At 33.0% G+C, this 12,086-nt stretch overlaps 1 protein-coding gene across 6 annotated transcripts in view; it reads left to right on the plus strand.

The window, feature by feature from the left end:
* L3MBTL4 (L3MBTL histone methyl-lysine binding protein 4) overlaps positions 1 to 12,086 on the plus strand; it is a 506,551-nt gene that overhangs the window by 114,301 nt on the left and 380,164 nt on the right. For all 6 annotated transcript variants that reach the window (XM_074275355.1, XM_074275337.1, XM_074275383.1 and 3 more), the window contains exon 4: positions 7,775 to 7,829. In XM_074275355.1, coding sequence (XP_074131456.1) covers positions 7,775 to 7,829 — 55 coding nt within the window. The remainder of the gene's footprint in view (positions 1 to 7,774; positions 7,830 to 12,086) is intronic.

Consider the following 12,086-nt stretch of genomic DNA (forward strand, 5'->3'; position numbering starts at 1 on the left):
GTCAGCATCTTATTCCATATTCCACAATACATTCAAAATTGATAGGTAATTTGAATATTATCAATCACAGCATAAATTTGAAAGAGAAGATAAAAATATATTTTATGGATAAGGATGAATTATTAGCCAAACCAGAGTTAGAGGCAGTTACAAAAGATGGGGTAGATAATTTTGATTATGTGAAATTAAAAAGCTTTTGCAGCAATTAAATTATTGCATCCAGGACAATGAAAGTGGTTGCTTGTGGATAAAAACTTTCTATCAAATATGACATACAAAGTTTTAAAGATATGTAGCAAACAAATACTGTATATTCATATATAAATATGTGCATGTTGTACATATCAGTCTAATCAAAAGTCATTCCCAGTAGTGGAAGAAAGGAAGGAAATCAGCATTTATCAGTCCAGTTGTAAATGTAGCTTTAGCATAAATTCCTCAGAGTATTTTTTGTTTGACTTTGACTTCAGGATACTTACATTTATATGATGCTTACTATGGTGTATTTTGGAAAGTATTTTATTTTTTATATGTTTATGTTTGCTGTAATTATTTAGTCCTTTGTATGTGAATACATACAATTTTGTGGTGGATGAGAAATTTTAGTTGTGACCCACTCTTTGTGTTCTCATATGAGATTTTCTTGGCAAAGACATTGAGTGATTTAACATTTCTTTCTCCAGCTCATTTTATACATGATGAAACTGAGACAAACAAACTTAAGTTGCTTTCCCAGGGTGGCGCAGCTAGTAAGGTCTGAAGCTATATTTGAACTCAGAAAGATGAGTCTTCCTGACTCCAGGCCTGGTAATCTACCTGCCTGTAATGACAATTAGTGACTTTTATAAAGTGCTGAAATATTTGCAAGGCTTTCCACAACTGTCCTGATTTGATCTTTACAACAATCCAATGCCTTGATACCTGCTTAGTACTGAGAGATTCATAGCACTGATACGATAGGGCATTTGTTATATGTTGTTTTCTTAATAATGATTAAGGTTAAGTCATTCATCATTTCCCTATACTTTTTTTTAGTATTATTTAATAATTACCAAATATCCATACTATTGTAGGTCTTATCTCATACTTTAAGCAAGTTTCTGTGGTGACTTTATGGTTGGATTGCATGTATTCTTTTAACATAATTTAATCTTTAATATATATATATATATATACACACACACACTTAAAATGGTTATTGATTGACTAAACTGTCATCTTTTTTTCCTTCATTTTTATTAAAGCTTTTTATTTTCAAAACATATACATGGATAGTTTTTCAACATTAACCCTTACAAAACCTTGTGTTCCAATTTCCCCCACCCTTTTCCCCTAGATGACAAGCAATCCAATATATGTTAAACATGGTAAAAATATGTATTAAATTTAATATATGCATACATATGTATACAATTACCTTGCTGCACAAGAAAAATCAAATCAAAAAGGAAAAAAATGGGAAAAAAGCATGCAAACAACAAAAAGAATGAAAATGCTATGTTGTGATCCACACTCAGTTCCCACAGTCCTCTCTCTGGAAGCAGATGGCTCTCTTTATCACAAGATCATTGGAACTGGCCTGAATCATCTCATTGTTGAAGAAGGCCATGTCCATCAGAGTTGATCATCATATAATCTTCTTGTTGCTCTGTATTATGAAGTATTGGTTTTGCTCACTTCACTTAGCATCACTTCATATAAATCTTTCCAGGCCTCTCTGAAATCATCCTGCTGATTGTTTCTTATTGAAGAATACTATTCCATTATGTTCATTTAGCATAACTTAGCCATTCTTCAGCTGATGGGCAACCACTCAGTTTCCAGTTTCCAGACACCATAAAGAGGGCTACCACAAACATTCTTGTACATACAGGTCCCTTACCCTTCCTTAAGATTTCTTTGGGATACAGACCAGTAGAGACACTGCTGGATCAAAGGGTATGCACAGTTTGATAGCTCTTTGGGCATAGTTCTAAATTGCTCTCCAGAATTGTTGGAATCCTTCAAAATTCCACCAACAATGCATCAGGGTCCCAGTTTTCTCACATCCCCTCCAACATTCATCATTATCTTTTCCTGTTATCTTAGCCAATCTGAGAGGTGTGTAGTGTGTTCCTCAGAGCTGTCTTAATTTGCATTTCTCTAATCAGTAGTGATTTAGAACACCTTTTCCTGTAACTAGCAATAGTTTTAATTTCATCATCCTGAAAATTGTTCATATCCTTTGACTATTTATCAAATGGAGAATGGCTTGAATTCTTGTAAATTTGAGACAGTTCTCTATATATTTTAGAAATGAGGCCTTCTAATCTTTGGGAAGATTCTCTTCCCAAGGAGATAAAAGCACAAAGAAGTTTTCATTTCCAAGATAAGGTCTTGAAATTGGCAAATAAGAATCAAATGCTTTAAATCCTTTTTTTTTTTTTCATCTGATTTGAATTTATTACCAGTGAAATGTAGTAGCTGAATAATTAGAAAAAATTATTCCTTTACAATAAAAGAACATGATGAAATATTGACAACTAAAGGAAGACATTAAACCTTTCATATTAGTTTCCCTGTTTGCTAATCCTCTCTCAAATAGTTGAATTGTAAATCAGTGAATGGAAATTTTAATGGAGAGAATTTGTATTTTCTCTGATTTTATTTCCTGGTACTTTATTATGCAAATAATTTTCACCCTTTCGGTATTTTTCTTACAAAGGAGGATGCTGAGATTTATTTTTAATTATAAAATCTGTTTCCTCCTTTGTTATTTGATTGTACTTCTTTCTTATTAAGCCTCTGGGTGTTGTACCTGTTTGGTAGAATTTGCAAAAGAGTAAATCCTCATATTTTCTCTTTTAAAATGATTCTTTTGAAAATTAATTACATCTGGTATTTATGACATATAGATATATGAAATAAGCAGTTATCTTTTCACATTTTATAAAATTATCCAACAGTTGTACAAATTATTCTGAAATTCAAAATTATGCTGCTTTCTGGATTGGGTAAAGTGTATTATATTCCTGCAGGTAAAAAATCCTGTAAGTCTAATACAAAAATCTTTTAAGAGCCTTCTTTGTGGAAAGTATTCTCTAGGAGTTGAGAATATACAAATATTAATTAAGGCACAATTCTCTGACTTCACCATTTAGTTTTCTTTAAATTTAAATTTGTTTTTAAAAGTTGCTTTGTAAACTTCCAAGTGCTATTTATATAAGTTAGAAATGAAAAAGATTTGAGAGTTCCAAATAAAATTTGAAAATTTTGAAATGGTTAAGATCATTTCTGTTTAGAATCATCAAGGAAAGCTTTTAACTATTTAACTTCCTTGAGAGGAATAGATTGCAACAGATGAGAGAGAGAGAGAGAGAGAGAGAGAGAGACACACACACACACAAAGAGAGAAAGAGACACAGAGAAGAGAGAGGGAGAGAGGGAGGGAAGGAAGGAAGGAGGGAGGGAGGGAGTGGGGGGAGGAGAGAGAGAGAGAGAGAGAGAGAGAGAGAGAGAGAGAGAGAGAGAGAGAGAGAGAGAGAGAGAGAGAGAGAGAGAGAGAGAGAGAGAGAGAGAGAAAAGAGGTAGGTATTCATTACAGGTATTAAAGATCAAATGAACAAAAATGCTGGGGCAAAAGGCAGGACAAAATTAGGGAATAATGAGTAAATTGTGATTATGTATAGAGTAGAACTGGAGAGATAGCTTGGAGCTAGACAGCAAAGTACATTGATTGCCAAACAGGAAGTTTACTATTTTATTATATAGTTAGCAATTGTCAAATGTTCTTGGGATCGAGCAATGGTACAATCATAGCTGTTCAGTAGGTAACAGCAAGGATGCTTTCGGTATTGAGAAATGACACTGTTTGTTTGGTGTACCATATATTATAATGGTCTGTGACAAGTTATGAGGGCTTGAACTAGGGTAATATTAATATTAATGATTATTTTATATAATATATTATAATAAAATATTAATATAGTAATAATAATATAAAATAATAAAATAATAGGACAATATTAATAATTAATAATTGAACACACATAAAAAGGGTGATAGAAAGTAAATAGAAAATGTTGTATCATTTCAGTTTTATTTGACTTTTCATGACCCCATTTGAGGTTATCTTAGCAAAGATATTTGAGTGGTTTGCATTTCCTTCTCCAGACCATTTTTACAACTGGGAAACTAAGGCAAACAGGGTTGAGTGATTTATCCAACATCACACAATCTCCTGAACTATAGCAGGAGGGATGGTGATATATCCTCATTTTTGGTTACCAAGCATTTAGGTTTAGGTATTTTATTGTTCTTTTCTCTTACAATGTTGGAGTCATTATTTATATTGTTTTCCTGAATTAGTTTTTATAAGTATTTACATGATTCTCTGTAGTTCTTCATAGTTATGATTTCTTATAGCCTATAAGTAAAGTAGTTCATGACATTAAGCTAGCTCATAATTGGATAGTTGAATAACTAATCAGTAGGATTTGGCAACTAACTGGATGTTTGAGGTAAAGGACAAGGCAAAGAATAAAAGGTAATTGAAAACTTTTTGGGCTTAAGTTTAAAATGTTAGTGGGAATAGCTTATTATCTTAATTTTCTTTATTGTTTTTATTTGTTAAATACCATCACTCTTATAGTTATCCAGGCTTGGAGTCATCTTTGGTCCTTCCTTCCTCTTCATCTTCTCACATCTCACAACTTGTGAAGTCATATCCATTTTATCTTCAACATAGTTCTTAATTACTCCCATGGCTTAGCCCACATTCCATTCCCTTTTTAGCAGTTGCCTAGATCCTTTTAATAGTCTCTTAAATTCTTCCTTCATGTTGGTGTCAAAGTAGTTTTCTTAGTGTACAGCTGTAAGTAGTATGTTATGTTAGAAAGAAAACTCTTTTTGAAGTTAGAAACCCCACATCCAAATTCCGGTTTAGCTACTTGCTATCTCTGTAACCTTACACAATTCACTTTCATTTTCTGCTTCCTGTTTTTCTCTTTTGTAAATTAAGTTAGAGAATGAGACTATATGAAATTTGTGTAGACTTAAGGTTACTTTTAAGTCCTCACTAAAAAAAAATCCTTTATTGCCTATTTTCTGCAAGAAAAAAATAGAAGTTTTTAAATCTAGTATTCAAGACTCATCACAGTTGATCTCTTCCTTACTTTTCCAACCTTATTGCACAGTAGTTCTTTTCATACATTCTTTACTTTAGTCAAACTGAAAAAAAAGATCAGGCTATCTAATTTTGTCCTGTGCTTTCCTGACTCTCTGCTCTCATACATCTCTGTATCAAACTCCTCCAGTATCCTATCTTTTTAGAAGTCCTTCAAAGCCCAGTGCCAGTCCTGGACCTAGAAGTGAACCCTCCTTCCACTGTTTCTGCACTTATTTTAACTTATATACACATCGGTATATATTTCTGTCTTTAATTATGACATTATAAACTCCTAAAGACGAGGGACTACCTTGTTTTCCATCTTTGTATCCCAGTGTATTCCATAGTAAATGTTTAATAAGATATCTGCCAAAGGGAATTGTAGTTTGAATAAATTCAGGAGGAGTTTTTTTCAAGACAGTAAAATCTATTAATTGAATTAATTGAATTAATGAATTGAATATTTCTTAATATGAACCCAGCCATTGCCAATTCACTAACCTAGTTAGATATTTGATGCAGTAGAAAAAAATCTGAATTCAAATCTAGCCTTACACTAGCCCTATGATTCTGGCCAATTCATTTAACCTCACTAGCTGTGTGATTCTGCCAAGTCATTTAACCTCTCTGCCAGACTCAGTTTTCTCTTTTATAAAATGGAGATAATAGTAACACCTAAATCCTAGGTCTGTTTTTAGAATCGAGTTAGATAATACTTGTAAATCACTTTGTTAACTTTTAATTGTGTGTGTGTGTGTATGTATACACATATACATATATAAGTAGAGTTGTGTATGTATGTATGTATATATATAAGTTCAATATCTGTCTATATACAAATACATTTTATATTTATTTACACATAATATATAACTCAATAATTTAATTTAATATATATAAATATATAAAATATAATATATGTGTGAATTTATATTAAAAAGTTCTCTTATAACAATAAATAAATAGTATTATTGCTTGTTCATTTGTTTCAGTTGTGTTTGATTTTGTCTTACTCCGGTGGGATTTTTTCAGCAAAGATATTGGAGTGGTTTGCCATTTCCTTCTGCACGTTGTTTTACATTTTACAGTGTCTTTTCCAGGATCATACAGCTAGGAAGTGTCTGAGATTAGATTTGACTTCAGGAAGATAGGGCTTCCTGATTCCAGGTCCAGCACTCTACTATGGCACCACATAGTTGATGATATAAATGCTAGTTATTTATTATTTTTCTTCTTCACAGGTAGATATGGAGTCGCATATTTCCCTTGTTTTAAGCTTTTCAGTGATTATGAAAAAAATTAGGTAACATTGTTATTGTATAGAATTGAATGCAATCAGATAGTCGTGTTCATCTTCCCGACTCAAAAAACAGTGAAGTAGTAGGAAGAATATTGATTAGGCTTGGAGGCAGGACATTTTCATCATGAAAACCATCTCTAATACTTGCTGTGTGACAATGGGGAAAATTTCTTAACATCTCTGAGTCCTATTTTCCTGTAGAGTAGGGATAATAATAATAAAAATAATAGTTATAATGATAAACAGATACTATTTCTAAAGCATCTTTGTGTAAATCAAATGGAACAATCTATATAGAGTGCCTTGCAGATGTTAAGGATTAAGTAAACTGCTATTGGGACTTTGAACTTTGATTTTCTTCACTTTTTCAATCCCGAGATTAAAATTTTCATGAGAGAATGACTGTATGTTTATAATGGTCACACATTTATATTGGGTGAAGAGAAATGGGATTGGGATAAAGGATTTTCCTTTGAAAATGAGGCCATTATTTGACATACCATTGAATAATATTGGATATTATTGAATTTGCCATAGGGCAAAAGCTAGCAAGTTACATTATTGTGCCACTTATCATTTCTTTTACTTATTTATTTTCCTTCTAGATATCTGCTGCATGAATTTGTCTGTACAAACAGAAAAAAAATCCCCATATTAGATCAGAGCTATCTTTAGGCTTTTGTTTTAAAATGTTTAATTTTCAGGGTTTTTTTTTTTTTTTTTTTTTTTTTTAATTGGGTTTGGAGAGGTCAGCGGAAATGGAGATGGATATGGGCCACTAATTATATTGATTCAGGGCATTCCTAGAGAACACATTCCCTCTATCCATACAGCTCTAATAGTTCTGTAACTGATCATCTTAGAGAATGGCATGGGAGTACTGAGGAATTAAATTAATTAGGGTGTTTATCATAGGAGGCCTTAAACCCAGATTTTAACTTTGAGCTTGCTGTATTGCTGAGAACACCTAATGAAAAAGAATAAAATTAATAGATAAGTTCCAGTAATGATTTTCAAGACATTTTCATGACATCCTGTCTTGCCAAGATCTCAGAAATCATACATTTCTAACTTGTAGTGTTTTGTTTTTTTTTTTTTTTTGTTTTTGTTTTTTTTTAATATTTCAAGAATCAAGATTTGGGTAATTTAGAACTTCCATGTTGGCTAAATATAGTGAACCAGGATGTTATTTGGAACATCATGCAGTATAGGTATGTCCTTGTGAAGCCTGTGACTTTCTAGTTCTTAGACTATATGGAAAATGTATTGTTTAATTTTTTTAAATAATGAACTAAAGCTCTCTAAACTGGAGATTTTCTGTTTCGTAGGAACAATCTAAAGATGACAAGAAGCAAAAGAATGGCATGATCACTTCCTGTCATGGTAACTATCATTATCTTCTTCAGAGTTTAACTCCATAGTGAACCATAAGATCTAAGGGGAATGTTTTAATAATACAGCAGTTTGGATACTTAATTTTTAAAAATCAGGATATAAATTATTGCTTTTAGATAAAATGTGGTTGTGTATGTTTTAATACTTTAATAAATCCTTGATCTCTTCAATGTTTGTAAGACTGGATTCTAACATTGCTGTAAATCACAATTCACATATGCTTCTTTGTATTGTATAATTCTTTCCCCCCCATGATCCTTCAGATTTTCCTCATGTAAAAATCATCCAGTTGAATTAGCACTATTTATCTCTCTAGATATAACGTGAAAACAAAAGGTGGTAGTCATTTTTGTGAAAGTTGCCATTCCCAGAAAGTTTAAAGAGATCCTAAAAAATCAAATAAGTTTTACTTAAGGATATTCTTTATATCTGACTGAGTTGTTAGAAAGTATTGGGAAATGCTGAAAGATTTCCATTTTATATCTTTCCATGGGTTTCCACTAGATTGGTCAGCTACAGTGTGATGTCAGTTTATGGGAATAGGACAATAACCCATTAGGTTAACAATAACCATTAGGTTCCTAGATTTCTCTTTTTAATATAGAGTAAGGTCTCATCTCTGATATGGATCAAAATCGTTTCACTCTTAGCTCTCTCTACCCAAGGATTTTTAGGCATTGATTGGAAGGGATATAAAAGTGTCATCTTTTACCTCTGTTCTGAGATCTGTTCTTTGGAATCTTTGAGCATTTTACTTGGTTGAGGGAGTAAAAGAAGGAAAGAAAAAAGATGGTAGGAGAGAAATTTTGATTTTTTCTGTGATAGACTTTGCATATTTATCAGGTTCATTCTTAATAAAGCTCAGGTCTGGTTCTCATGAGGTTACTGGACTCTTTGAATCTTGATCTATACATTTCTAAGAGTCCAAGGCTTATGCGTTTATAGCTGAATTCCACTTTAGATTGTTACTAGCTGTGTGACTCTAGCAAATCATGTAAACTATCTGTTCTTCTCATCTTAAACTTTAAAATTAACTGATTGAATTTAATTGTCTATTAAGACCCCTTCCAACTCTTAAAATGGAAAGAGAAATGAAATAACCATTTATAAAATGCTTTCTGTTTGCCATTTACTGATAATCTCTGTTAAAAATTATTACCTTTTTTGATCCTCACAACTATCTTGTGATTTAAGTGTTATTATCCTCATTTAATAGTTGAAGAAACTGAGGCAAACAAAGGTTGTTCCTTACTCAGGATTACACAACTAGGAAGTATCTGAGGCTGAATTTGAACTCAGATTTTCCTGACTCTAGGCTCTGTGCTATAGCTATCATGCTACCTACCTGATTCAAACTCTAATTTTATGTGTCTGTTCCTTTATCAAAGGGTTTATGGCAAAACTAATAAAAAATTCATCAAAAATGACATTTGTGTTTGTGGACTAATTTCTGATTTTATTCTTAATTCTGTGGAATCAGGCTGTAATCTCTAAAGCCTGTAATTGTTATACTAAACAGTTTAACATTCTTTTAAGGTTTTTTTTGTTTGATATCTTTATCTTGATATTGGGATATCTTTAATTTATGAGATGTTCCACTGGATACATCAATGCACAGTTCCTCCAAGTCTTTTACATTTGGGGCAACTCAGAGGAGGACTCAGATTATCCATTTGTTATTCTTTGAAGATAGCTAGATGGCACAATAGATAGAACAGGCAAGACCAGCAGTTCAATTTTAGTCTCAGATACTAAAATTAGTATAATAATAATGCCTATCTTCCAAAGTTGTTGTCACAACAAATGAAGTAATAAATGTAATTAATAAAAGTAATAAATCAAATGAAATAATACCTGTAAAGTGCTTAACACAGTGCCTGGATACATAGTCATGAACTTAATAAATGCTTATTCTTTCCCTTTCTTTCTGTACCCCTCCCCCCCATATTCTTGTTGTGGACTTACTTTCTTTTTTTCTTTTCTTTTTTTTTTCCCCCCTGAGGCTGGGGTTAAGTGACTTGCCCAGGGTCACACAGCTAGGAAGTGTTAAGTGTCTGAGACCAGATTTGAACTCGGGTCCTCCTGATTTCAGGGCTGGTGCTCTATCCACTGTGCCACCTACCTGCCCCATGGACTTACTTTCTTGCTTAATAAACTTATCACTCTAGAAATTCATGCTCTCATCTCTCAGGCATTCAACAGTGTCTTTATCATGGGCTTTCTTCAGTTTGTACAATCTCCCCTCTTCACTACATCTTCCACATAACTGCCAAATTGCTATTTAAAAAATGCAAATCTGACCATATCACCTCCTACTTTAAAAATACCCAAACAGACCCCCAGTGGTTTATAGGATAAAACATAGACTCATTTGTCTGGCTCAGTCTTGTTTCCTTTACAATCTACCTCCTGCCTTTCCCATCTTATGATTCCTATATGTATTTTGTAACCCAAATAGAATGGATTGCCAGCCTTTTCTAGGTATTGATACATCATATATTTCCTCTCTGCAGTCAGATGTTGTTCCCCATGCCTTGAATCATTGCTTCTAATCTTGCCTCTCAGAATCCTTGTGTCTCTACAAGGCTCCTCTTAGGTGCAATTTTTTTTATTCTTTCATGATTTTTGCTTCTTCCCCTGAAGTGTAGATGCTCTGTCTTTCCTCCATATTTTTGTAATATATAAATCAGAAGCTGTAACTCCATGCATGCATCTGATCTTGGAGCCTTCTAGTTAAATATAGGTAGTTGAGGGCAGGGGCTATTTCATTATTGTTTGTGTATACTCAGTGTCTAGCCAGGTAACTTGCATATAGTAGATCCCTAATTAATGTTTGAATTCAACTGCCATGTGGTCAAACTCCCATCTTCTTTTCATTGTACATTTCCTCAGTGATATATCACTCAGCAAATTTTGGTCCACCACTGGAAATAAGTTGCAACTGAGTTTGCAAGTAGGTTTTTAAAACTTTTTAACATAAGGTCTTCATCTAGAACTTTGCCATTTTAAAAATAAATCATAAAGAAATCTATTTTATGTATGGGATTACCTGCCATCGGGGGGAGGGAGTGGAGGGAGGGAGGGGATAATTTGGAAAAATGAATAAAAAAAAAGAAATCTATTTTAAAACAATTCTTTGGTATACATATATTTTTATTATAACTTTTTTTTGACAGAGCATATGCCTGGGTAATTTTTTTACAACATTATTCCTTGCACTCACTTCTGTTCCAACTTTTCCCTTACCTCCCTCCACCCCTTCCCCTAGATGGCAAGCAATCTTATACATGTTAATTATGTTATAGTATATCCTAGATACAAAATACGTGTGCAGAATCAAACAGTTCTCTTGTTGCATGAGAATTGGATTTAGAAGGTAAAAATAACCTAGGAAGAAAAAACAAAAGTGCAAACACTTTACACTCATTTCCCAGTGTTCCCTTCTGGGTATAGCTGATTCTGTCCATCATTGATCAATTGGAACTGAATTAGATCTTCTCTTTGTCAAAGATAGCCACTTCCATTAGAATACATTCTCATACAATATTGTTGTTTGTTCTCCTGGTTCTATTCATTTCACTCAGCATCAGTTGATTTAAGTCTCTCCAAGCCTCTCTGTGTTCCTCCTACTGGTCATTTCTTACAGAGCAATAACATTCCATAACATTTATATACCATAATTTACCCAACCATTCTCCAATTGATGGACATCCATTCATTTTCCAGTTTCTAGCCACTACAAAGAGGGCTGCCACAAACATTTTGGCACATACAGGTCCCTTTCCCTTCTTTAGTATTTCCTTGGGATATAAGCCCAGTAGTAGCACTGCTAGACAAAAGGGTATGCACAGTTTGATAACTTTTTGGGCACAATTCCAGATTGCTCTCCAGAATGGTTGGATTCTTTCACAATTCCACCAACAATGCATCAGTGTCCCAGTTTTCCCACAGCCCCTCCAACATTCATCATTATTTTTTCCTGTCATCTTAGCCAATCTGAGAGGTGTGTAGTGATATCTCAGAGTTGTCTTAATTTGCATTTCTCTAATCAATAGTGATTTGGAACTCTCTTTTATATGAGTGGAAATAGTTTCAATTTCATCATCTGAAAATTGTCTGTTCATATCCTTTGACCATTTATCAATTGGAGAATGGCTTGATTTCTTATAAATTAGAGTCGATTCTCTATATATTTTGGAAATGAGGCTTTTATCAGAACCTTTAACTGGAAAATATTTTCCCACT

The sequence above is a fragment of the Sminthopsis crassicaudata genome, chromosome 1 (assembly GCF_048593235.1).
Source record: "Sminthopsis crassicaudata isolate SCR6 chromosome 1, ASM4859323v1, whole genome shotgun sequence".
Lineage (NCBI taxonomy): Eukaryota > Metazoa > Chordata > Mammalia > Dasyuromorphia > Dasyuridae > Sminthopsis > Sminthopsis crassicaudata.